Consider the following 25,458-nt stretch of genomic DNA (forward strand, 5'->3'; position numbering starts at 1 on the left):
TCGAGGGTTTCCTGGAGTCCCAGAGTGCTCCGTGTCTCCCAGGGGACTGGAGGTGCTGCAGCTGCACCCTGAGCATCCCACAAGTGCCAGTGAGCAAAACCAAATCTGTATTTTCTAATAAAACGAGGAAGAGAATTATTTCCCCGTTACTTTTGCAAAGCATCTTTAAAAGGCCAAGGAGATGGTTTCTGCAGGAAAACTGGAGTGTTATCCCATCCTAACAGGGAATTATACATAACTTTGGAGTTAAGAGTGTCTGGTGTGTGTGCAAGGGACAGGAAGAAATCCCCTTAGGAGAACTTTCTCTGAGGTTTCTTGGTTGGAAGCCAAGCAGGACTGACAGCTCGGGTGCTGCCTGAGTTTCCATGGAGTCTCTGTTCCTTCAGTCCCTGTTCCTGCAGCGACAGGAACAGCCCTGGTGCTGTCTTTTGGGAGCTTCAGCCTCATGAAAAAGGCAAAGAGTAAAGTCTACCAAGTACTGATGGAAAAAGATGACATTGATGCTTAATTCCAACCGTTCATTTGGAGCCGCTGCCTGCCTTCTTAAACAGGGAAAGACAAGACAACTGTTCCTGTAATGAATAAACATAAATGACTGTGAGTGCATCTTAGTCATATTTAATTTATGAATTTAGTTTTGCTTCATAGACCTTGCCCTGAGAATGCTTTCACTGGAAAGATTGAGGGATTAATTTCCAGTGTAAATCACGGGCTCCGTTTCAGACCATCATCCCGGTTTTGATTTATCGATTATCTAATCAAATAAACGGGGAAAGAAAACACTGCGCTGCAAATTGTCCGTGTGCCAGGAAGAGCAGCTCCCTGTACCCCAACTCTGATCTCTGCAAAAGCCTTTCCTCTCCCTGACATCCCTCGTGGCACGAGGCTGTTCTGGGAGCCACGGGCGGCCTTGGCGCGCGCGGCGCAGGAAAGCCTGGCTGCCAGCTGTCAGGAAGTCCTGAGGCAAGGAGCGAGGGAGCCGGCATCTGTTGTTTCCAGGACTGGCAGAACATGCAGGCAGGAGCTGGGAAGGATCCTGGAAGGTGAGAATTACATAAGAAACCCTTCCTGATAAATGCCTGCCCGAGCTGCAGCGCTGTGCCTTGGCCGCCGTTCAGAGCCCTGGGAGAGAAGTGAGCTCCCTGCAACTGCTGCAGGAATGTTACCCAGGGAAAACTGGATCTACCACTGGAGCCGGGTGCCAAATCCTCCCTGCTGCCCTCCTGGCACCCACTGCCATGGCATGAGGGAGAGATATGGTGTTAGAGAAGGAAAACTTGGCTGACTTTCAAATGCCCCGCAAGGTGGGAGGGTTCAGGTGTCGCTGGTTTGTGCCTGGGGGAAGCTGGCAGGGCGATCCCACAGCCCAGCCCTGCTGGTGGGTGGGCACAGGGGGCCAGGATGCTGTTTTCTGTGTGCTCTGACTCACTGCAGTGGTGGTCCAAGGGCTCTTCCTTGGCCTTTTAGGGCTTACTTTAATTTATTCCCAGAGAAGCTGGATTTTCATTAAGGTGTAGGTGTCATCTCTCCACTCTCAAATTCCTTTGATGTATTTTAGCTCAGGTTTGTTTACTGCTTTACATTATGGGTCGTTTGTCATTGCCTTTCTAATAGGTGTTGTACTGAAATAGAAATGCCTTTTTTTTTTTTTTTTTACCAGGAGGAAAGGTGGAGGGTGGGCTTGTTATTTTTTATTTGTTTTAAGGAAGCAGAAATTCAGCTCTGATAGTGTTTTCCAAAGTATAGTGTGTTTTGAAGGCACTGTAATAGTGACAGATGATTTAAGTACTTTCTTATCCAGGGAAAAAGTGTGTTTCTGAGGCACAGGGAAGAAGTGGAAGGACTTTGTCTCCCTTCTCCAAGAGTTACTCCTTTGGAACAGCCAGCATCAAAAGAAGCTGGATCAGAGTCCTGTAGCTCAGCCCCTTCACTGATCCAGGAATGGCTCCAGAGCAGGGGGGTTACTGGTCTTGGACAACATTTTAAGCATTAAAAATGCTACATCTCTTATGTAGCTCCTGCCATGTTTGGGGATGAGATCACATGGCTTACTCCTTTTGATCCTGTGCTCTGACTAAGGGTGGGGATACCCGTGGTGGGAGCAGCACTGGGACTTCTCCCATCCTGGGCAGGAGCTGCCCAATCCCGACCTGGCCTTCTGCCTGGAGCACAGGTTTTGCAGGGAAGCCGTGGAGTGCCAAAACCTGGAGCTGTGGAGCGTGAATAAATATCATCAAATAGCTCAGAGTGGCTGTGGCTGCTCCAGACCTGCTCTCCAGTTTGTGTGTAATCAAACCCATGTGACACGAGGGGATCACGCTCCAGTGCGAGGAACCAAAACAGGATGTTACTGGTAAAAGGTGGTGGGACCCTGAGCATCCCGGGGATTTGGGAATGAGCTGTGACCTTCTAGGCCTGCGGTCCTTGGTTAGCAGGGGAAGAAGGATTTCAGTGGGTTCTGAGCTGGCTGGAGCAGAGCTGTGTTCCCCCTTTATCTCAGGGTTGCTATGTGATGCTTTTCAGCTGAGGAGTGTTAAACAGAGAAATCTGGATTGTACCAGACCTCTGTTTGGAGGGGACGGGAGTCACAGGGACTGTGGGATCAGTCAACTAATTCCTGGAGTTGTGATGGTCATTGTTGGTTTGTTTTGTGTATTTATTCCTCTCCTGAAAGATCCCTGAAGAGCACGACCTGGAGAGCCAGATCCGCAAGGAGAGGGAGTGGCGGTTCCTGCGCAACGCCCGGGTCAGGAAGCAGGCCCAGAAGATCATCCAGAAGGGTGAGTGGTTTGTTTCCCTTGTTCAGGACACTGAACTGTAAAACCCCAATTAGTGATGACCCCAATTAGTGGTGATCCTGTGCTGACTCTCACCCTGCACCGGCGCCCGTTCCCTCCTGGTGCAGGTGAGGTGATGCTGCTGCAGGTGTGTCACTGATGGTCACCCCCCTTTCTGTTCTCAGCTGCTGGGTTTGTTCACCACATCAGGGAAGTGACCCCCTGAAGTGCCCATTGTCTGCCCTGCCCTTGAACACACGGCTCCATCTCAGCCAGGGCAGCTCCAGGCTGGCTGACCAGTGTGGGAGCCCCAGAGCAGGGACTCCCCCAGGGAGAAGGTGGAATGCTGGAGGATAACCCTTAGAGCTGCAGAGCTCAGTGTTTGATGTGGGACAGACATGGCCATGGCAGAGCAGCCCTGGAGCTGCTGGACACGCCCCACCATGCCCAGGAAAGGCCTCATGATGTCTCTCACGTTCTCTGCTCTGCTGAGCTCTGTAAATGATCATTTACTCCTTATATCCCATTATATTTTGAGTGTTTGTGTGTATGGCTTTGTGTGTGCTGCTTCCAATGTGCCTCGGGTTCATGTGAGCTCTCCAGAAACCTGTGTTTATTTAGGACTCTCTGAGGCAGCTTCTGGGCTGGAATTCTCTTAGCACAGGAATTTATTTGAATAAGGTGGAACCTAATGAAGCTTTCAGAGGAATTTGCATCCCGGAATTATCCCTGCTTCTTGTGTGCCCTGAGCAGCGGAGGCTGGGGAGCTGCATTTACACGAGCTCCTGGCATCTTTCCAGTGGCATTCCTGGGGCAGGACCATGTGGTGGAGGCTGGTCCTCCCTGGGGATGCTCGTGGAGGCACATGGAGCTGGAAATCCTAATGTGCTGAATGGAAAAGTGCCCAGGGCTCAGCCTCGTCGTCGGGAGGTTCCTGAGCTCCCCTCAGTGCCATGTGGAGCTTCCTGTCGGGAAACTGCAGAATATCATCAACCAGAGAAACAGGAATGAACCTGGAGCCCAGGAGATGGCCTGGGAGATCTGTTTGAATACAAAGAAGGGGATTTTTCATGCTTGCCTGGAGAAATTAAATCTCTTTCTAGACAGTGTTCATATTTGGTTGCTTGACCTGAGTGACTAAAATGCCACTATTCATTAAAAAAATAATGAAAATGTGAAATATTAAAAAGAATTAAAATAGACTTACAAGCTTTTAATGAAAATTAGATTAAATGGATGCATTCTAAAACAAACTCGAGCTGAATAGATGTCTCCTGGGCTTAGGGGTTTGTGTGATGAATTCGTAGTGTGCCAAAAAATAGCAGTGTCAGGGGTCCCAACACTGTTTGTGAATAGGAAACTGCTCTGAAGACAAGATGGGAAAAGTCTTTACCCATCATTTTAAGGTCTCCATGGAAAATACATTTTTCATTTGCAAATTAACCTAAAATTTAAAAGAAATTAAATGGAAGCTTAAATAAATAATCCACAAGCTACAGTGAAATGCTGTATTTTAAGTTGAACAAAAGCATTTTCATTTTTTATATTTTGAAGAAATAGTGTTGGTTTTTCTCTCGATACAAACTGGTGTTTCCCTGGGCTTGGTTGTGCTTGTTCTCTTTGGTTGCCAACGTAAAGGGCCCCCTGATTTGTCACCACAGTTCTTAGTTTGTGCCTTAAGTCGTGTCACAGTTGGTGTGGGGGAGTCGGGGCTGTCGGTGATGGGGGTCTGGGAAGCTCCTTGAAGGAGGGGAGTGCTGGGGGTCTGCTGGTGAGAACTGGGGGCAGGAGGAGGGGGGCAGTGGGACACGTGGCTCTGGGAAGCCGGGGTGGTCCAAGCCCCCTCCCTCAGGTGGGCCATTCCCAGGGCTGAGCTGGGCTGCCTCCTGTCCCTGGGCCATTCCCAGGGCTGAGCTGGGCTGCCTCCTGTCCCTGGGCCATTCCCAGGGCTGAGCTGGGCTGCCTCCTGTCCCTGGGCCATTCCCAGGGCTGAGCTGGGCTGCCTCCTGTCCCTGGGCCATTCCCAGGGCTGAGCCGGGCTGCCTCCTGTCCCCGCAGGGATTTCCCGGCTGGACGATCAGATCTTCCTCAACAGGAACCCGGGCGTGCCCTCGGTGGTGAAGTTCCACCCCTTCACGCCCTGCATCGCCGTGGCCGACAAGGACAGCATCTGGTGAGGGGATGGGGGGCTCGGGGGCTCTGCAGGGCACGTGGGGGTCACCACAAGTGCCACAAATATTCCTCCTTTTCCCTGACCCTTTCCCCCATGGCCATCCTCCCTCTCAGGGCAGGGACACGGGGCAGAACCTCCCAGAGCTCAGGCTCCGAGTCCTCCTGTCCCCGAGTCCTCCTGTCCCCGAGTCTTCCTGTCCCTGAGTCCTCCTGTCCCTGAGCTGCTGAGCTGGGACTGCAGAAGGATCCTGGCAAGGTTACGGCACTTAGGGGTGGGACTCTGCCCTGTGTCCTTCACAGAAGGTTGAGGTGTTTAAATTCTCCCCTGTGAGGGTGGGGAGGCCCTGGCACAGACTGCCCGGAGAAGCTGTGGCTGCCTCATCCCTGGAAGTGTCCAAGGCCAGATTGGACAGGGCTTGGAGCAACCTGGGCTAATGGAAGGTGTCCCTGCCCATGGCAGAGGGTAGAAGGGGATGAGCTTTAAGGTCCCTTCCAACCCAAACCGTTTCATGATTCTATGATACGTTATTAGTAAAATGATGCCAAACTCCAAAGGAGAAATCCAAATTGAGCTGTAATTGAGATGTAATTGGATAATGTGTACATCTCTTTATAGCTTACAAAGAGAACTGAGAACTGACTTGCTACCTTGCTATTTTTCTCTCCCAGTTTTTGGGACTGGGAGAAAGGGGAGAAGCTGGACTATTTCCACAACGGGAACCCTCGGTACACCCGGATCACAGCGATGGAGTACCTGAACGGACAGGACTGCTCCTTGCTGCTGACTGCCACAGGTAGAGAGCACATTTTCCCACGTGTGAGGGCAGGACTGGGGGGCCTTTGCAGAATTCCAGTCTGGGTGAGCTGTTCTGGATTTGTCCCAGCCTGACCTTTCCCTCCCCTGCATTCACCTGCCTGCTCTCAGCTGAGGAGGCCATTTCCAGGATCAAACCTGAAGGTTGTTTCTGGCAGTCCTGAAATCTCTTAACTAGGTGCTGGAAAGATTTTCAAAGGACTGACAAGTCAAACACTTGAAGTGTTCCATTCCCAGTCCCAGCTTTATTCATTACCTCATTCTGAATCTTTACCTATCATTGCAAGAGCAGGGTCACCTCCCCCTGTAGAACACCTGGGCAAAGGGGATTTTAGTTCATTAAAGCTGTGGTCCTGAGCTGAAATCGTGCAGCAGCCAAAATTTAAGAACTCAAATTCTGTTCCCTGTGCTGTTTTCAGTGTAGAGCAGGCGAGGCTCAGCTGAAGCACTGAACTTTTCAGGTAGTTCTGAGTTTCTCTCTAGTCCATCTCTCACCTCAGCAGTTCTCCAGAAGACCCCGTTGCATCATGTGGGATTGCATGAAGAGCTCTGCCCCATTCTTTGGTCTGTAAAGCTGTGAGTCAGATCAGCTCCTCTCCCAAGGAACCATTCCAAACCTGTCAGTAGGAGTGTTTTCGACAGCTTCTCCAACTTCCCACTGAACTGTGCAGGTTGGGTGTAATTAAGGAAGCTGGAAGAGGAGCTGAGAGGGCCTTTAGGACGTTTTCCTTTCAATTTATTGATTCTTAGCACAAAAGTTTCACAGATGGGGAGAAAATTGAAAAAATACACAATGTTCTTGAAAGATTTGCTGCTGATGGGCTGGGCTTTGGTTCAGCTGCTTCTGTGGGGCTGTTTTGTGTTGAGTGGGTACTTATGTAGCTCTCGGCACCAATAGCGAGGAGGACAGAGATGAATCCTGGAGAAAATGAATGATTGAGGGAAATGGAGAGACATGTAATGTCAGGTGTTATTCAAGGGAAGGAGAAAAGCTCTTCCAGAACAGTTCCAGTAGAACAAAGCTTTAGGTTTCACAGATGTGTGATTAGAGAGGAAAAACAACTCTAACAAAAATAATTAAGTTCAAGTGACACTCTTGAGTTTTGGAGTCTGTGTGACTGCGGTTTTGCTTCTCTTCTTCCTCATGCACAAGGAATTGTGAGAGCTGCATCAGCAGTGACATTGCTTTGTGTTCTCTCCCCCTGTGCTCCCCAAGATGATGGTGCCATCAGAGTGTGGAAGAACTTTGCAGACCTGGAGAAGAACCCAGAGATGGTGACAGCCTGGCAGGGGCTGTCGGACATGCTGCCAACCACACGAGGTGGGTCCCCACGGAGTCCTCTTGGGGGGAAGGTAAAAACCAGCCTTTGTACAGCTTTGCATGTTGCACCTGTGATCTCCTTTGGCCCGAGCTCCAACTTTGGCACTTGTTCTTCGCTGTTTATTGTGGGTCAGGAGGTGGCAAAGGAACGTGCAGTCTAAATCTGGGACGTGCAGAAGGGCAGCACAGTGAGACATTGGCCTGCTTGGAATGGTATAAAAGTTGGGTAGAGAAGGGTGTAAAAAGGAATACTGGCATCCAGCCACATGTAGGATGAAGCCAGAAAATCAGTAACCCTGAAGTCAGTTTTAGGGCGTTACAGGAGGTTTTAGGGCATTACAGGAGGTGGACATTCCATCCATCCGAGACCTTGTCAGGTACTGATGCTCTAATGGCAATTCTCTGTCACTTGAATATTTTTAATCAAGGCTTCAGGTTTTCCTGTGTGTGCTGTGGTTCAATCAGCACTTTGTGGGATTGATGGAGGAACTGCTGGATGAGGCTCCCTGGCCTGTGCTATGCAGGAGGTCAGATGAGATGACCATCATCATTCATCCTGACCTTAAAAGCTGACAATTCTCATTTCTGAGCTGATGTGGTTCATCCCAGGAGCCTGACACAGCTCTTTTAGCTATTCATTGGATTTTCCTGGTGCTGCCTGGGTGAGCTCCTGTCTGTTATGTTTCCCTTAACTCCTCACAGTTTGTCTCAGGGAAGAGGAGCTGTGTTTGAGGTGAGTCCAGGCTCTGCCTCGCTGAGGGATGTGCTCAGAGCTGATTAGGAGCTGCTGAAAGTTCAGAGCCCGCTGTGCAGATCGCCGTGGTCCCAACCTGCCCTTTAGAGGTGTCAGCAAGAGCAGGAGGGACACAGTGGGGCTGCACTGGGAGGGAAAGGCCTGGCTCTGCTTGGGCAGAACAGGTCCAAGATCCATCACAAGATGCCCTTTGTAGTGTCACTCTGTATTTGTTTGCCAACACCAGCTTTCCTGCACGTTGGTTAATGTTTCCCATCCCTGGATTCAGGATCTTGCATCTTGGTGCTGGGAATTCCCCCGGACTGCCCTGACTGTCAGCTCTCATGATGTTCAGGGAGGGTGGTGACAGCTGCCCACTGAGCTCCCTCAGCCCCATCCCATTTTCCTGCCTTCTTTTCCATGTGCACTTTGCATGATTGTCCCTTACCCTGCCCAGGGTTTACCCCCTGAAAGGATTGTCACCGTCGGTGTCTGACGCTGCAGAACAGGCTGAGAGCTGAGTGAGCTGGAGAGTTGGGTGTTGCCTTTGCCAGAACAGGAGGGTTTTTGCCTGTTTCTTTCCCTTATGGATTGAAGCAGTCTGGGGCCTGTTTTCTTTGCCTTCCACCTTCGCAGCGGGTTTGGCAGAAGAGAAGGACAGATCCCTTTGTGGAGAGAGAAATAAATGTACCACTTCAAAAGAACTATGTGGAGCAAGTCCCCGTGGAAATGAGACTCTTCACAGTCATCTGGTGCCAAGACCGTAGTTGTGGTCCAGCACTGGCTCATAAAACTGAAGATGCATCTTTGAAGCTGCAGAGCTCAGGAGTTTTACAGGAATTTGTTTGCTCCCACTATTGATTTCCTTCCCTCCTCTCCCAGCATTTCCCCTGTGTCATAATGCCACACTCATCTCTGACTTGCTCTTGAGAACAACCAGAACATGACTTTCCTGGACCATTTTCCCACTTCCAGAAGGCAAGAGGAATATGCCTCTCTTGAGCAGCGTAGGAGGAACATAGACCTGATGTGCTCTGGAGCTGTGCTTTCTCAGCAGGAGACTTTGGGAATTCTGGCAGTTTCTCTAGAAAAGAGTGTTTGCAGGCTGGAGAGCAGCACAGGGACCTGTAGCCTGGTGTGAGCGTGGTCTCATACAGCAACCTGGGGGGTCTCTGTGACAAAGGGAACAAGCCACAGCTCCACAGTCAGAAGGGCCTTGTCCTTGAAAACAGCACAGTTCTGGAATTTGGAAAAATGCAGAAGTGGGGCCAGCTGGTTCATAGTCATCAAACGTTCCTCGTGTGCTCCCTGCAGATCCCTGTGGTGTTTTCCCTCTCCAGCCAGTAAAGGGAACCAGAATATCACTTCTGAAGGACTTGGCCTGGTCTCTTCCTGAGCACCTGGAGCTCCCTGTGCAGGAGAGGGTGGGGAGGCCTTGGCACAGAGAAGCTGTGGCTGCCCCATCCCTGGGAGTGTCCAAGGCCAGGTTGGACGGGGCTTGGAGCAACCTGGGATAGTGGGAGGTGTCCCTGCCCATGGCAGGGGGTGGAACTGGATGGCCTTTAAGGTGTTCCTTCTAACCCAAACCATTCTGGGATTCTGTTTCAGGATTCTGTGATTCTCCAGGGTGGCCCCACAATGTCTCACCCCCCATTTGCTGCTCTGCTCTCATTGCCTGGGGGTTTCATGGCTGAAACCAGTCTGTGTCTGGGGGTCACTTCCCATTTAGGAGCTCTTCAAACAGAGCACCCATGAGTTGTTGCACTCTGGGGGTGCTGGTTACCTGCCTGCCCACCCAGGTGTGGGCAGAGGAGCCCCGACCTCCCCCAGCAGCAGCCCCGTGCTCTGTGCTCGGATCCGTCTGTCACTTCCCAACCTACTTGAGAACTGGCACCAGCTGAGGCAGGGGATGGTCTCCTTGTTCCAGCAGAAATGTCAGCTCTGTGCTGCTGTCAGGCAGCCCAAGCCCTCGCTCCACATGACAGGCTGGTGGCTTCCCAGGAACGCTGTGCTGGAACGAGTGCCCGCACTCGGATGGAGGCATGTGCTGCTCTGGGTGCTGCTGCTTCTCTCTCGGGATCTTTAATTTGAATTGCTTTTTCTAATCCTTTTTTAAGATTATTTTCGCTCTGGCTGACCGACTCACCCTGAGCACCAACCCCTCATCCCTGTCTCCTCACAGGTCTGGCCCGAAGGGTTTCAATCTATCTTGACAGAAGTAAGCAGGGAGGTGAGTGCTGCTTTCCTGTTCCTGTGCTCAGGTGGGTGGGAGGAGCTCCTTGGCCACCTTTGGGGTGGTTGGTTGGGTTTTTGGTGTGGTTTGAATGACTGCTGAGTCCCTGTGGTTCCTGGGAAGTTTTGCTTCCACCTCTCCCATCCCTTGACTTGTGTCTGTGTCTGTGACAGCTGCGAGGAATGCAGGGAACTCCCTGGGCAGGCACAGCCACTGCTGGGAGCAGGGAGTCTTCATGTCAGACTCTCTGAGCTCCCTGCAGCCAGAGGAGGTGTGGGTGGGATGTTCAAGTGTCTCTTTTCCAGGAAGGTATCAAAGCATCCCTGGACAAAAGGGTTTGAGTGACAGGTTCCAAAGGGGAATCACCATAAAGCTACTGTGGGTTTATTTATAACACACTTTAGCTGTAAAGATCATGGGAAGAGGAGATGCTGATGGATCTTTCCCAGGAGCCTCAGAGTATGGGACTTTTGGCAAGGATATGCCAAAAAGGAAAGAGGGGAAATTTAGGTTAGATATGTGGAAGGAATTCTTGGCTGTGAGGGTGGGGAGGCCCTGGCACAGGTTGCCCAGAGAAGCTGTGGTTGCCCCGACCCTGGAAGTGTCCAAGGCCAGGTTGGACAGGGCTTGGAGCAACCTGGGATAGTGGAAGGCTGTGCAGAGTCTCTGAAACTCTGGATCCTGACCCCTCTTCTCCCACAGCTGCCAAGGGCTTGGGGGGAACAGATGGTGATGTGTCAGGGTATCCTGGGGGTGTGCACGGCCGAGTGTCCCTGGCTGTTCATGGTGACATCGTCACTTCAGGATGTTCATCAATTATTAATATTTGCTGACTGATAAGAGCTGGCTGTGTCTGCACTGATTAATCACCGAGGCTCTGGTGGCAGGGGGTGATTCAGAGCTCGTTAGCTCCACTTTTAGCACATCTCTCTGGCGGGGCAGGAGTTAGCAGAGCTGCTGTGTTGCTGTGAGTGCCTTGCCCTGCACTTCACTCCCAAATCCACCAGCAAAGGCTAAAATTAGCACGACTTGGCTGCAGGGAATTCCCCGCTGGTGAGCCGGGCATGCAGCAGTTGGAGGGGATTCCGGCCACCCCGGTTGGATCGATCCCACTGACGCCACCCGACCACAGTCCCGGCACACAGATCGATCCAAGCCTTCTCCAGCATCTTCAGTCCTCCTGGGGACAAATGCAGCACAAGGATTCCTCCCATCCCACTGAAGAACTCTTAAATATGTATGGAAACAGCTCTTTGCCTGACAGCAAAATACATCAGCAATAATTAGATATTGCCCCATCCCTGGAAGTGTCCCAGGACAGGCTGGACGGGGCTTGGATCAGCTTGGTCTAGTGGAAGGTGTCCCTGCCCATGACAGGGGGTGGAACGAGATGAGCTTTATGGTCCCCTCCAACCTAAACCATTCCATGATTTTATGATAAAATATCCTGGGTTTGTCATTATAATACAGAAGATCTGTTCTCATCACTGAGGCTTCCATGAGGAATTTTTACCAGAAGGAAGACTGGGAACGGTCTCTTCATTCTGGCATCACTGGGGGCTATCTCACAGGTCAGGGATAAATTAAAGAAACACCAGTGGCTTACTGGGCCAGGTCCTGTCAGGCCACTGGGCAGGTCATTCTGGGAATCCCTGGAGTTGGTGTGAGCACAGAGCGAAGTCTGAGCCGGGACATTCAGCACTGGGAAGGCAGCTGAGCTGGCAGGAGTCAGGGGGTGCTGGTGCCTTGCCCTTCAGGAGTAAGAAGTTTGGGAAAAGCACCATGTTCCTGGTCAGATTATTTTATGGCAATAAGATCACTAGAGGAATTGCAGCTCCAGGGGTTTGTGTTCTTTTAATTGGATTCCCAGCATCCCAGCTCCTGCTGTCCCTCGCTGTGCAGTCCTTGGCAGGAGGAGAGTGACACTTTTTGAGAGGATGTTGTAGAAATTAATGATGAGTGAGGTCATCCAACCCTCCCACTGCTTCCTGGAAATTAAAGCAGGGATGTGCTTTACTGCTCAACCAGGAGGGCCCGTGATTAAAAAATGATCAGTCAGAATCCAAGATGCTTTTATATTGTGTTCCATGTGGATATTCCCGATCCCGTGGAAATGCCAAGGACAGGCTGGCCACGTTCCAGTGACGTTACACATGAACGCAGACGCTGGGAATGCAGCTGCTTTCACCAGGGTTAGTTATGGAAATTTATCCAGGGAACTGTCCCATCCAGACCAATTGCTCAGAGGGAATCCTGAGGGAACAGCCATGGGAAGTCACACTTTCAGGAAGGGCTGTTGGTGTGTGTAAACTGACGTCATACGGAGCTGCAAGTGCTGGTGTTAAAAGACTCAAAACCAAACAAAAAACAAACCTAAAAACAACAACTCACCACGGACCTTTAAAAATCGTTTTTCCTGAGCTGTGGAATATTTGTTGCTCATTATCTAAGAACATAATACTCCTTAGGGGAAAACAGTGATCCTCACTCCTGATGCATTGCAGCAGTGCAGGGCTGGGACGCCACTTCAGGCAGTTCTTGTGTTCTGGGAGCACCAGGGTTCCACCCCTGGCCTGTGTCAGGCCATGTCACAGCCTTGTCCCTGTTATTCCGATTCCGTGAGGAGGTGGGAGTGTGGAATTAGGGCGGGAGGTGGGGCAGAGCCCGGCTGTGGGGTCGCACAGGTGCACAGAGCATCACCTTCCTGCCAGGAGGAGGCTGAGGAGCAGCTCAGGTGCCAAAGCCGTGAGCCAGAACGCGGCAGGTGAGCTGCAGGCTCGGTTGTAACATCCTGGAGAAGGACCTCTGTTAATTAAAAAGGAAATGATCGTTAGTATTAAGTCCCACGTTTGCTTCTCGTCCCAAAATACTATGAATTTAGCATGGAAACATGAGCCAATCCTGGATCATTTCTACCAGGAGAACGTTTGCTCGTACATGGAAATAGTTCAGCTATTTCTGTCTCGTTCCACACTGTCAGTGTGTGCTTTGGATGGAACATTTCCTTCCCCCTTACCCACTTCCAAATGACTTAAATGTATGTACAAAGGCTTTTCTTCTCTTCAGACAGCTTGGAGTTCTGGTTCAGGATTCCCAGTCACATCCTGGGCTCCCCTTCTTGGTCAGGGCATGGCTGGGGTGCAGTGGGAGCGTCCCCCTGCACGGAACAGCCCCTGGAGCCGCAGCCAGACGGGGCTTGGTGCTGATCAGACAAAAATGCCTTGGCTTCAAACCGGGAACCTAACTGGGAAATTGGGAGTTTAAAGCTGCCTCGGAGCACTTTGCCTGCTGAACTCCATCAGGGATGGTAATGGCCAGATCCATCTCAGCTGCCAGGTTTATCTTGTCACATGGGCCATAAACGAGATGACAAATGCAAACACTTCAGTGATGTTTATCATCTCAATCACTGCCTGCTTGTTTGCCTCAGCTCTTCAGCCCTCCCGAGCATCCAGGCAATCTGAAGGAACAACCCATTTGACTAAAGATCAAGATCCAAGCTCCCAGCTCAGCCCAGAGTCCCGAATTTCCTGCGGTGAGGTGACGGACTGTCAATAAATGTCAGCAATCTCCTCCGTGGATGCAGCAAGATCAGGAATTGACTGGCTGTGATGCTCAGGAAGGGCAGATGGGAAAATGTTTTATCTGGATCTGTCCAAAACAGGGTCATTCCATCATCTTTGAGGAAAACTCTTTTTACAGGATGTTTCTGTCATTTCCTTTGTGCCCTGTAAAGGTGGATGTTCTGGTACAAAGTACTTGTGGCCCTTTGGTGACAAAGAGCATGTTGGGGTAGGCTTAAATTTCTTACTGGGGCTGATTCCTGGCAGTAAATGCAGAAAAATTCACATTTGTACCTTCTGGACAAGCAAGCTGTGGAGTGGAGACACGGGAATGGTGCTGAAGGCGAGTAGCTCAGGGCAGGAGCTGCAGTCCTGATGCATTGCAGAGGGTTCTGACTCTGGGCTGTGTGTGGTTATGAAACACTGCTCAGCACCAGAGGCTCGGTTTGGCACAGAGGAGAGGGTGGACAACTGCTCTGGGAGGCAGGAATGCTGCTCTGCAGGGCAGGGATGCTGCTGTGGGAGCCAGGGCTGCTGCTGCCTCTGCCCTGCCCCAGAGGCTGCAAACAGGCACCAAACCTGGAGTTCTTCTCTGCTTCCCTCCTGTGGTGCTCCCGGGATTTCTTGTTTCTGTTTGTAACGGATGAATGGGAGTCTCCCTGGAAATCCCATAGATTTGGGGTTGCTCAGCCTTTGCAGCATTAAAAGCAAACAATAATGGGTGTGTGGCTCTGCTTTGAACAGGACATTCCTGAGCTGTGGAGGCAGCACACAGGTACAAAGTGCCTTCCAGTAAAATGTACAAGAATTGTTCCTTGGAGGTTTTTCCCTGCCAGAATCAGGGGGTTCATTGCCAATGTTTCCCAGAAAGGAGGTGACCTACACTCACCCTGCTCTGGGAATTCTGTCCCAGCAAGGTTCATGAGCACGCACAGTCTGTCTGTAAGCAGGTGTCAGGTGCTTTGAGGATAGAAAATCCCTTGTCGTGCTCTTACAAAATGGATGGGATGTTGTTCTGAACTTCACCTGAAGATTGGTCTGTGCCCTCAGAGATGAGGAGCAAAAGCTCTTGTAAAGGATTTTAGGTGTTGTCATTGCAGGGTGTTCCCGTCCTTACCAGTCTGTGCAGCAAACTGGTTTGTGCTCCCACCAGCTGTTAAATTCAATATATTGCAGCTGACTGACTTTGCTGTTCCTTGTTGAGAAACATTTCCCACATCTTTGTGTTGGAATGAGGAATTGTGGTGATCCAGAGGCTCTCAGGTCTCGCTCTGTGAGGTGTCACCAGCTGAGTCTTCAATCATTATTTAATCCGGAGTTCTCATGAGGTGCTGGATAATTTATTGGCCCCTTGGAAGTCCCCAGCAGTGTCCTGGAAGCTGTGCTCCCCTGCTGCCAGGACTGGCTGCACTCGGCCTCTCTGAGCACTCAGACAAGGGGACAAAGGCATTTTGGGCTCCAATCCAGGAGCAGCTGATTGGATCCCCTTTGGGGGATGTGTGGATGTGTGTGTGTGATTTTACATTTCCTCTGACAATGACAGTGTCTGACACACGAGGTCAGGAGAGCTGATGCTCTGAATGAGTGCAGCTCTGCCCATGCTGATGCTGATTTGCACCCCTGCCTGTGCTCTGTCCTAGGGGCAGGGATGGTGGTCGACTGGGAACAAGAAACTGGGCTCCTGATGACCTCGGGAGATGTGCGGATAATCCGGATCTGGGACACAGATCGGGAAATGAAAGTACAGGTAACACCTGTGTGTTTGTCCCAGGCACCTTTTCCCTCCTGGAGCACATCCCGTGGGTGAGTTATCCCAAAGCAGCTGAGACTCATCTGTGAGGAGCTGCCAGGTCCTGGAGCTCCTGGAGCTGCTGCTGCTCTGCTTCCCTGCCCCAGGGTCATGGTCCAAGATCAGTAAAACCACACATGTACTTAGGGAGTGTCAGGGCTTTCTTGGAAGTTGCTGCTGTTATTCTGGATAGGCAGCAGTGTTTGGGGAGGGTGAGGATCTGGAAGCCAGAGGCAGGCACCAGGATGCAGATTGGGTTTCCTAATTAGCATGTAATTGAAATAGTGTAAATTTTTAAAGGCCCTGGCACAGGTTGCCCAGAGCAGCTGTGGCTGCCCCATCCCTGGAAGTGTCCAAGACTAGGTTGGACGGGACTTGGAGCAACCTGGGATAGGCAGTGGAATGGGATGAGGTTTAAGGTCCCTTTAAACCCAAACCATTCCACAATTCTGTGATTTGTGAGGAAATTCAGGGGTGAGTTGGGTTGGTGGTGGAGCATTTGGACGTTCTGCTGCCATCTCTGCTCCTCTGGGACACACACGGAGCTGGTGATGGAGCAGCACTGCTCCAGTGCCTCCCAGCCAAAGGGGTGTATCCAGGAAAGCTGAGTCCACGTGGAGAGCATTTCCATACCTGCTCAGTCCACACCTGAGCCAGGACCCGGGGTGTTCACACCTCAAATGAGGCACCACGAGGGCAGTTGCAGTCCCACGTAACTTTCCGTGCCATAGAACAGATAAAAGGCACTGCAAGAGTTCATGTCATTCGTAACCACATGGAAGTTTCTCAGAAATTCCAAGGAGGAGCAGCTGGTCGGTGAGAACGGAGGCACCATGCTGGAATAAAAAGGAAGTCGAGTTTTCAAAGCTTCTCGAAATTAATTACCCTTGGATGAACATTAATTGCGACACTTTGACCCCGCGATGCAGGATAATTAAGCCTCTGTTAATCTTAATTACTTTCGCATATTATTTTTTTCTATGTAAATTAGGGAGCGGCAAAATTCAGGAGGCGAAAATCTTTTAAATTATGATGATTAATGATTGCACTGAAAGTGTCTAAAAACATGTTGTTTCTTTTTTTAATTGGAAAGATTGGGTTGTGTTTAAATTCAAGTGATTGGAACTTCCTGACTCAGTAACTGGGAAAGTGAGAATCAGCACAAAGAGCAGGAATAATCCAGGAGGATAAAGGTGCCTTCCCTCTTTGAAGTACAAAACCCCACACCTCTGGAAGCACTTGGGCTGGAGCTGCAGGAACAAGTGCTTCATTTGCACTTCTGCTGAGTGTTGCTGCTTCAAAGGAGGAGCTGGGGGTGGGCTGGGGCTGGAGCAGCCCCGGGGCCGGTGCCTCTCCCAGCTCAGCCCAGGCTGGAACAGCAGCTCCAAAGGTGAATCTGCACAGAGGCAAAAATAGGATTGAAGTGTGAAATGAGCTCCTGCAGCTCCAACGGGTCCTGCACAGGCTGCCCAGAGAAGCTGTGGCTGCCCCAGCCCTGGAAGTGTCCAAGGCCAGGTTGGAGGGGCTTGGAGCAACCTGGGCTAGTGGAAGGTGTCCCTGCCCAGGGCAGGGGGTTGGAATGAGATGAGCTTTAAGGTCCCTTCCCACCTTCCACCCACTTGCTCTCTTTTACTTGCTACAGGCAAAAGGATTGCTCGGAATAATCCCTGTGCCTGTTGGGAGGAAACACATTTTCAGTTAAAACTAGTAAAAACAGCTGAGCAGCACTGCAAAAGCAGGCTGGCAATCGTGGAATCATGGAATGGTTTGGGTTGGAAGGGACTTTTAAAGGTCACCTTGTCCAACCCCCTGCCATGGGCAGGGACACCTTCCACTAGCCCTGGTTTCTCCAGGCCCCGTCCAACCTGGCCCTGGACACTTGCAGGGTTGGGGCAGGACCTTGGTGTAGGACCTTGAGGGCAGTGAGTGCAGGGCAGGCCGTGGTCTCAGCGTGGCTGTGGTGTGCTCTCTCCCCAGGACATCCCCACTGGAGCTGACAGCTGTGTCACCAGCCTCTCCTGCGACTCCCACCGCTCGCTCATCGTGGCGGGGCTGGGGGACGGCTCCATCCGCGTGTTCGACAGGAGGATGGCCCTCAGTGAATGGTAATTCCCTCTCCTTCCCAGGCTCCCTGGGATCCTCGTGCTTCCTCCTCCTCTTTGCCCTCCAAACGTGTCTCTCCTTGTTCCCCAGCCGGGTCATGACCTACCGGGAGCACACGGCCTGGGTGGTGAAGGCCTACCTGCAGAAACACCCCGAGGGCAACATCATGAGCGTCAGGTACACGATATTCTACTCTTTGAGCTGTTTTCCCTTGCACACAGTTTGTTTTCCCCTTTAAATTCTGCCTCTGGTATCCCAAGAGCTGAGAGGGTAAAGCTCTTTAGTTTGACGTTTGCGTCAGTAATTAACTCCTGCTCCAAACTCAGTGGGGAGAAGGCAAAAAGGGATGTGGAGCTTTCCTTGGAAGGCTGTTGGTGTGGCTTGGGAGTAAACGAGATGCTGGAATCACCATCACGAGGCGTGTGAGGGAGGAAGGGAGCGAGGCAGGAACCGAAGCTGGATATAGAATATGTTGTGGTGGTGGGTCTTTATTGCCAATGTCTCCGTGGGGTCATTTGGGAGAGAACACGAGGAGGAAGGTTGATGTTGCATCTGTCAGGCATATTGCTGGGCAGGATTACTGTGCTGCCTGGCAATTTTCTACACATAAATCCATTTCTGCTGCCTGGTAAATACTGCAGCGAGAGCAGCATATACTGATTTGGCCATTAAAGAACAGCAGAATATAATTTATTGTCACAAAGCCACTGTTTGCACACAAAGAGCCTCTTTTTCTTGATTACAAAATGGAAACAAAGCGTAGTTTTCTGGGATTCAGAACATTCCTGAGGTGGGGGATGGGCCAGCAAAAATGTATGAAGATTTTCAGAAAGGGGATTATGTGATGCAGCTGCCAGATTTGTCGAGCTCCCATATTAGAGTTTTTAATCTTCCTTTCCCTAAGCTCCTCCGGCGGCTCCGGGGGTCAGGTCTGTGTGCCCCGGGGCCGAGGGCTGGGTGTCCCCTCTCCTCAGGGCCCTTCTCAGCCCAGGCTGCTCTCGGGGCTGGAGGGGTGTGAGGAGATGTTGTGCTGCAAACAACAGGTCTGGTCTCCTCCCAGAGCAGTTCAGGTTGTGCACATGAGCCACCTCACTCCCAGTTCCTCCCAGTTCACTCTCTTCTTCAGTTCTTCCCCATTCCCTCTGCTTCAGCTGACAGCAAGATCCAAGAAAAACAAATGTTAGGACATAGTGAGATCCCGGTGTAACTATTCCCTGAGAAACACAAAGGTGTTATTGCTGGTGGAGCAGTTCTCTGAGCCTCAGCAGAACTTTTTCCCTGGCCCAGGAAGGGATTTGGGACACAGGAGTGTAACTCCAGCTGGATCCTGCAGCTCCCCATCGCCCAGCACTGGTTCCCCAGTGATGTTGTGTTCAGTTGTTGCTTCCTGTTGCCTGTTATTGTCCAACTGGGATGTGTTTCCTGTGTCATCCCTCCCTGCAGAACTTCACTTCCATGCTGAAGCTCTTCCACAGTCTCCCTATACATTCAGAACCATTTTAAAATCCTGTAAAGGTCCAAAGCTTTACATGAAGTCACTCTATATTTGATCTCTCAAACACTATTTCCATCTAGTCTTTAGGATGTAAATCAAGTTTAATTTCTCTTAAACGTAATTATGTGACAGCTGGAGTTGCAGCTTCTTACAATGCTCTAAGTAATGCTGTGGAACAGCCTTTTGGTCAGCATTAGTTATTCCAGAGGTAGGGAAACTGAAGGCAATATTCTGATTAATGCTTCCATTGTTTTCAGCTCCGCTGGGTGATTCACATTTGTGTGACCATCAGCAATTTGGGAAAAATAACTTTAAAGTTGTGGTGCCAGAGGCCTCACAGATGCTGCTGGCAGAACAGGATCAGATCATTTGGGATTTAAATGCCATGGGAGACTTTTCTGTTTGTCTTTCTGTGCCCCAGCTGACCAGTGTCTTGACCTCATCCCTGGAAGTGTCCAAGGCCAGGTTGGACAGGGTTTGGAGCAACCTGGGATAGTGGAAGGTGTCCCTGCTGGTGGCAGGGCATGGGAATGAGATGGGCTTTAAATTCCCTCCCAGCCCATCCCATTGCATGATTCCATGATTACAAGGAGCTCAGAACAGATGCACTGAAGCAAAGTCTCCAGTCCTTGGCTCCAGGGCTGTTGGAGGGATGTGCCCTCTTGGCATCTCACAGACAGGATTCTCAGGGTGGATTTCAGAGATCCTTAACAAACAGGAGTCATTTGTGTTTGAAAGGCGCTTCATCTACAAGCACAATACCTTCTCACTGCTGCTGCTGCTTCCTCCCCTCTTCCCTGACAAAGCCATCCCTGGGATGACACCTGGCCTGAGCATCCACAGGATCTGTTAGACCTGGTCACCTTTGACTGGTGTGGCCATGTCCAGACACTTGGAGTAATGGATGGCACCAGCACATCCCATCTGCTCAGAGCTCTCTAATGCAATTTCCTGCTGTGCCAAGCAGCAGGAATTGGGGGCTGACGTGGAGCTGGTTCTATTGGGTGTGACAGACACGCTGGGTGATGAGCTGTGAGCGATGGAGGCAGTGAGGGATCACTCCTGAGGGCAGAGCAGGGCTGTTTGCTCAGCACTGAACGTGCTGTGGACGGGACCACATATGAGTGACACTGGTGGGAACTCGGCCATGCTGAGGGGGAAGGCAAGGGCACAGTTCTGCTCTGTCCTCATTTCCCACTGAGGCTGTCAGCTCACAGACAGCCCTGCAGCTCCATGTCCTGGGCTTTGGGATCTGCCTGGGGCACAGCCTGACCTTGAGGAACTCCTGTGTTGGCAGCGTCAACGGGGACGTGCGGTTCTTCGACCCCCGCATGCCCGAGTCCATGAAGGTCCTGCAGATCGTCAAGGGGCTCACGGCCCTCGACATCCACCCCCAGGCCAACCTCTTCGCCTGGTAAGTCCTGGGACCCTGGAGGGGACGATTTGCCCCCACAGACATCATTCCTGGGGCCTTGTGTGTTCCAGAACTCTCTGCACACTGGTGTGACACGCAGCTCTGCCAGGCAGCAATGTTGTCCCTAGCCAGCATTCCCAGTGACTCCATGTTCTCTCCTTTCCCTTCCAGTGGCTCCATGAATCAGTTCACTGCTATCTACAACGGGAACGGGGAGCTGATCAACAACATCAAATACTACGACGGGTTTATGGGACAGAGAGTCGGAGCCATCAGCTGCCTGGCCTTCCACCCTCACTGGGTCTGTGTCCCCTGCCTAGCTTTGGGGTTGGCATGTCTTAGTGTCCGTGTGGGAGGGCTCACACTTCCAAATTTTGTGTGCTTCTCTATTCCCTGCCTGGGCTCTGCAGAGGAGTTTCACCCCAGGTCTCTGGGGCTGCTCTCCCACTGTTTTACGTAAAGCTGATGCTGTGCAGGAAAAAACTGCACGTCAGGAAAATGGGAGAACTGCAGAAATTGAAGGCATAAGCTGATAAAGGCTGGAATGAATCAGGAAATTTGGAATATGTCACAGCAGTTAGAGAATCTGGTTGCTGCTCAAGTAGGAGGCAGGTCCCATCTGCGTGGTGGACTTTGCTCACCCAGGGATGAGAAGAAACAAAGGAGATGGAAAACCTGAGAGAACAATGTCAATGGATGGGAAAACAGGAAGGAGTTAAAAGAGTTATTTTAGAAACCTGCAGATCAGCACACAAATATTTAATATGTAATAGAAGAGCGGTGGGAAGGATCAAGGGCCTGGAGAAGGGGAGGGAGGAGCTGTGTGACCCTGTGAGGGTTTGGCGTGAGCAGGAGGGGGAAGGTGGTTTTCCTGCCTGAGGGATGTGTGTTTGACATCCTGAAGGTAGAGGGGTAAAGGAAGGCTCATCTCAGTTCTGAAAAGCCTCTTTGTAGGAAGCCAAGAGCGATTTTGCTGCCCTGCAGTTGGGGATGGAGGAAGAAGTGGGGAAAATCACCTAAAATGGGTTTACCAAATAAGCAAAGCAAAGCCCTGTCCAGCCCAGGGCTCCCTGCCGGGCCTGTCCCGTCCCTCACTGCAGGAAATGCTCCCTTTCAGCCCAGGCACCTCCTAACGAGCAGATTTGCAGCCATTTAGAGAAATTATGTTGGCGGTTGGCAGCTAATAGTCCCCATAATTTTTCCCTGTGGCTGAAATGGGCCTGTAACTGGCTGGGAGTGTGGGTGCTGCAGGAATGCGTCAGAGCAGACGCACTCAGAGCCGGAGCAGCCGTGTGTCCCTGCTGGAATGTCACCCTTACCTACCCCTGTCACTGCTCCACACCTGGACCTTTGGGGAGGCAGTCACAGGAGGGGAGGCTGAGGGAGCTGGGGGGGCTCAGCCTGGAGAAAAGGAGGCTCAGGGGGGACCTTCTGGCTCTGCAACTCCTTGACAGGAGGGGGGAGCCGGGGGGGGGGTCGGGCTCTGCTCCCAGGGAACAAGGGACAGGAGGAGAGGGAACGGCCTCAAGGGGAGGGTCAGGTTGGACATCAGGAAGAATTTCTTGCTGGAAAGGGTGGTCAGGCCTTGGCAGGGCTGCCCAGGGAGGTTTGGAGTCCCCAGCCCTGGAGGTGTCCAAGGAAGGCCTGGCCGTGGCACTCAGTGCTCTGGGCTGGGGGACAGGGTGGGCTCCATGGGCTGGGAGGGCTTTTCCAACCTGACTGCTGCCGTGACTGTGCGTGTGCTCTGCCCACAGCCCCACCTGGCCGTCGGGAGCAATGACTACTACATCTCGGTGTACTCGGTGGAGAAGCGGATCAGATAACGGCGAGCGAGCGGGTCGGGGCAGGGCCTCTGTACATAGTGAAATCATCGACTTGAATGTTTCGTGTTGGCTGCTGCTGCACCCCATAACTTGAACATTTGTTTTTCTGACTTAGCTACTGATGGGTTTGACAAGGGGAAGAGACAATCCCCTTTTTTTGTTTTTGTTTTGTTTCGTTTTCCAGCTATATCCTCTAAAAGCTACAGAAAAGGAACATTTATTTTTGTTTCCAGTGGTTGGCTTCTCTGTCAGAAACACGGCTCCTGAGCTTGGAAGGACTTGGATGAGGCAACACCCTTGAGAAGGGTCTTGTTTTAGTCTTTGTTCCTTGTTTTGCTGGAGCGTAGGTTGCTTCAAGGACTAAGTCAGGACTCACCTACAGCTCCATGGGACCCTCCCGCTGCTGCCAACCCTGTGCCAAACAGAATTCCTGGGACAGGGCAGCGAGACCCGAGCTGTCTGTCTGCATGGGATGTACCTGCTCCTGCACTGCTGAGCGGGGCAAGGGAGGCAGGGAAGTGACTCCTCTGCATGAACCTCCTCCTCCCTCCCTGCAGCGTCCTCTCCACTGGAAGCAAGGACAGAAGGTGACCTGGTGGCCCAGGGAGGCAGGAATCCTGGGAGAAGGGGCTCAAGGAGATGAGAAGAGCAGGGCAGGATGCCCCACACTGAGGATGCTACACATGAGGAAGAAGAGGGAAGGAAGAGAACGAAGATCTCCAACGTCCCACCAAGCCTGGAGCAAGTCACTTGTGTCACCACATTCCACCCAAGCCCACAGTGCTGGTGGGGAGTCTGGGACACTCTGGCACTGTCCCTCCTGCTGCCACTGTCCTTCTGCCCACAGAGAACTCCACAGACACATCTGGTCCCCTGGGAGCTCTGCCCGGGCAGCGAGGGGGCCCTGGGGCCAGTCCATGAGCAGGTGGTCGCTGAGGTGGTGGTGAGGGTCTGGACACTGCACACACTGTGTGGCCACGGCTGTGGCTTGTCTGTCCCTGGAACTGGGCATGGAACCACCTGGGCTGAGCACGAGAGAATCACTAAGGAGGGGGAAGACAGCAGGTCACCTGCTTTGAGCAAAGCACCTTTGTCACAGCTATCCAGGGAGAGCCTGCTCCGTCTTCCGCACCTTCCATGTCTCAGTAATGAATGTTTTTGTCCCCTGGGATCCGTGCAGGGTCTGAAAATGGGTGTGGGAAGGGGGAGGCAAAGCCAAAGGACAGGATTCCTTCCAGAGGTGGGATGTACCTGGCTGAGAGCAGAACTTGCTCTGTGCAAAACTGACTGTGGCAACCTGCGAGGTCCAGAAATTCCCAGTTTTTCTTCCAGCCAGTCTCATGGGATCTGCAGACTCTCAGCAAACAGCCAGCCATGGTGAAGGAAACACTGGTGAGGGAAGGGGTGAGAAACCTTCTGTCCCTATGCTGACGGTGACTTCACCTCTGCCACACCCCCTGTGGTGTGTCTGACCTGTCACTGCTGCTGCTGCCCCACGTCTCGTGTTCCTGCGTGTGCTGAGGCACCTGGGCCAGGGCCAGGGAGGTGGCTTGGTGGCCATCCCAGGGTGCCACACACATGTCAGGACTCAGGCTTGGGAGAGGGTCCTCAAACCACGGCCGGGCGCCGGGGCCTCACCGAGCACCATCCCCCGTGTCAGGGAGGCCAAGGGCCACGTCACAGGATGATGAATCAAAGGCTTTAAACTTAAAAACTACCTAAAAATCCACTTTTAAGTTACCCAAAGTTAATTATGGTCTAACAGAGCTGTGCCTCTTCCCGACCCGCTCCCGCGCTGCTCCGGCGCGGCCCCAGCGGGGTCCCCTCCATGGGAGAGCCAGAGTTTGGGATCACACGTAACCCATTAACATTCACAGCTTAAAAAAACAATAGATTTTTAACTTATATCAGTGTATTTGTTGAAGGACCAGGAAATACCTGGCGAAAGGGGAAGGTGCGTGGTGGGAGCCGCTGCTCCTGCCGGGCTCTGGTGCAGCCCCACATCCAGGACGTGGGATCTTAAGGAACTCGGGCTGTTGAGCTTCCTCCTGAGCGTGTGTGGGCTGTGCTTCCACAGGTCTGATGCAGAGATTCAATCATGGAGTTTAACCAAGGATCTGGAGAGTGTCCTACCTTAAAAGTTCACTTATCTCTATTTATTTTATAAAAATAAGATTTAAAAAAAATATATATAAAAACCCCCACACGATTGTAATGTGAGAATAAAACAATTACAGACAAATAAATGGTTAATAAAAAATAAATGCAGAAACACTTCCTGGTGTGAGGACCCTTTCCTGGGGCAGGAGGGGGGCCGGGGGCAGCTGTGGCCCAGGAAGGTGCTGACTTGGATTTGGGGTGCTGGGCTCCAGGTGGTTTCCCCATGGAAGAGGCCAGTTAGAGGGTGTTGGGAGACAGGCTCTTGTCCCAGCCCAGGAGCAGCAGGAACAGGGTGATCCCACCATGCAGCTCTGCAGAGCCTAAATCCAGCTCTGGAGTGCTGGCTGCAGCCCCGAGAAATGAACTGGATTGGATGGATTGGATATGAGGGAAAATTCCTTCCCTGAAAGCCCTGGCACAGCTGCCCAGGGCAGGGGTGGAGTGACCATTCCTGGAGGGATTTAAGTGCAGTGTGAATGTGGCACTTGGGACATGGGTTAGTGGTGGCCTTGGCGGTGCTGGGGGATCAGTTGGACGTGATGGTCTCAGAGGGCTTTTCCAACCTGAACAATTCCACGACTCTATGAAAGAATTCAGTGTTGCCCCTGTAGCCCCCGGCCCCTCCAGCACCCCATTCCCTATCCCTGCTATTCTCTATGTTCCACATCTCCTATAGATCCCCCATCACCTATATCCCCCCACTCCCTATATTCCTGTCCCCCGTAGTCCCCTCTTCCCTATACCCCCAATCTCCTATAGCCCCCATTCCCTTTATTTCCGTGCCCTATATCATTCATTCCCTATAACCTCATCCCCTGTAGCCCCCCCATTCCCCATACCCCCTTTCCCTATATCCCCATTCCCCCTATCCCCATTCCCCATATCCCCACTTCCCATATCCCCTTTCCAGTATACCCGTTCCCTATATCCCATAGCCCATTCCCAGTATCCTCATTCCCTATATCCCATATCCCATATCCCATTCCCGGTATCCCCGTTCCCTATATCCCATTCCCGGTATCCCCGTTCCCTATATCCCATATCCCATTCCCGGTATCCCC

The 25,458-nt window shown here is 51.8% G+C and overlaps 2 protein-coding genes across 3 annotated transcripts in view; both read left to right on the plus strand.

The window, feature by feature from the left end:
* RPTOR (regulatory associated protein of MTOR complex 1) overlaps window positions 1-24,347 on the plus strand; it is a 105,312-nt gene extending 80,965 nt beyond the window's left edge. For both annotated transcript variants that reach the window (XM_017811954.1, XM_017811955.1), the window contains 11 exons: window positions 2,675-2,780; window positions 4,836-4,950; window positions 5,619-5,743; window positions 6,980-7,084; window positions 10,000-10,047; window positions 15,254-15,360; window positions 17,380-17,507; window positions 17,596-17,682; window positions 20,298-20,414; window positions 20,586-20,715; window positions 22,169-24,347. In XM_017811954.1, coding sequence (XP_017667443.1) covers window positions 2,675-2,780; window positions 4,836-4,950; window positions 5,619-5,743; window positions 6,980-7,084; window positions 10,000-10,047; window positions 15,254-15,360; window positions 17,380-17,507; window positions 17,596-17,682; window positions 20,298-20,414; window positions 20,586-20,715; window positions 22,169-22,237 — 1,137 coding nt within the window. In that variant the 3' untranslated portion in view covers window positions 22,238-24,347. The remainder of the gene's footprint in view (window positions 1-2,674; window positions 2,781-4,835; window positions 4,951-5,618; window positions 5,744-6,979; window positions 7,085-9,999; window positions 10,048-15,253; window positions 15,361-17,379; window positions 17,508-17,595; window positions 17,683-20,297; window positions 20,415-20,585; window positions 20,716-22,168) is intronic.
* CHMP6 (charged multivesicular body protein 6) overlaps window positions 23,612-25,458 on the plus strand; it is an 8,661-nt gene continuing 6,814 nt past the window's right edge. The window contains exon 1 of the mRNA XM_017811808.1: window positions 23,612-23,629. Coding sequence (XP_017667297.1) covers window positions 23,612-23,629 — 18 coding nt within the window. The remainder of the gene's footprint in view (window positions 23,630-25,458) is intronic.

Source organism: Lepidothrix coronata, unplaced genomic scaffold (genome assembly GCF_001604755.1).
Source record: "Lepidothrix coronata isolate B3197 unplaced genomic scaffold, Lepidothrix_coronata-1.0 Scaffold34, whole genome shotgun sequence".
NCBI classification, from domain to species: domain Eukaryota; kingdom Metazoa; phylum Chordata; class Aves; order Passeriformes; family Pipridae; genus Lepidothrix; species Lepidothrix coronata.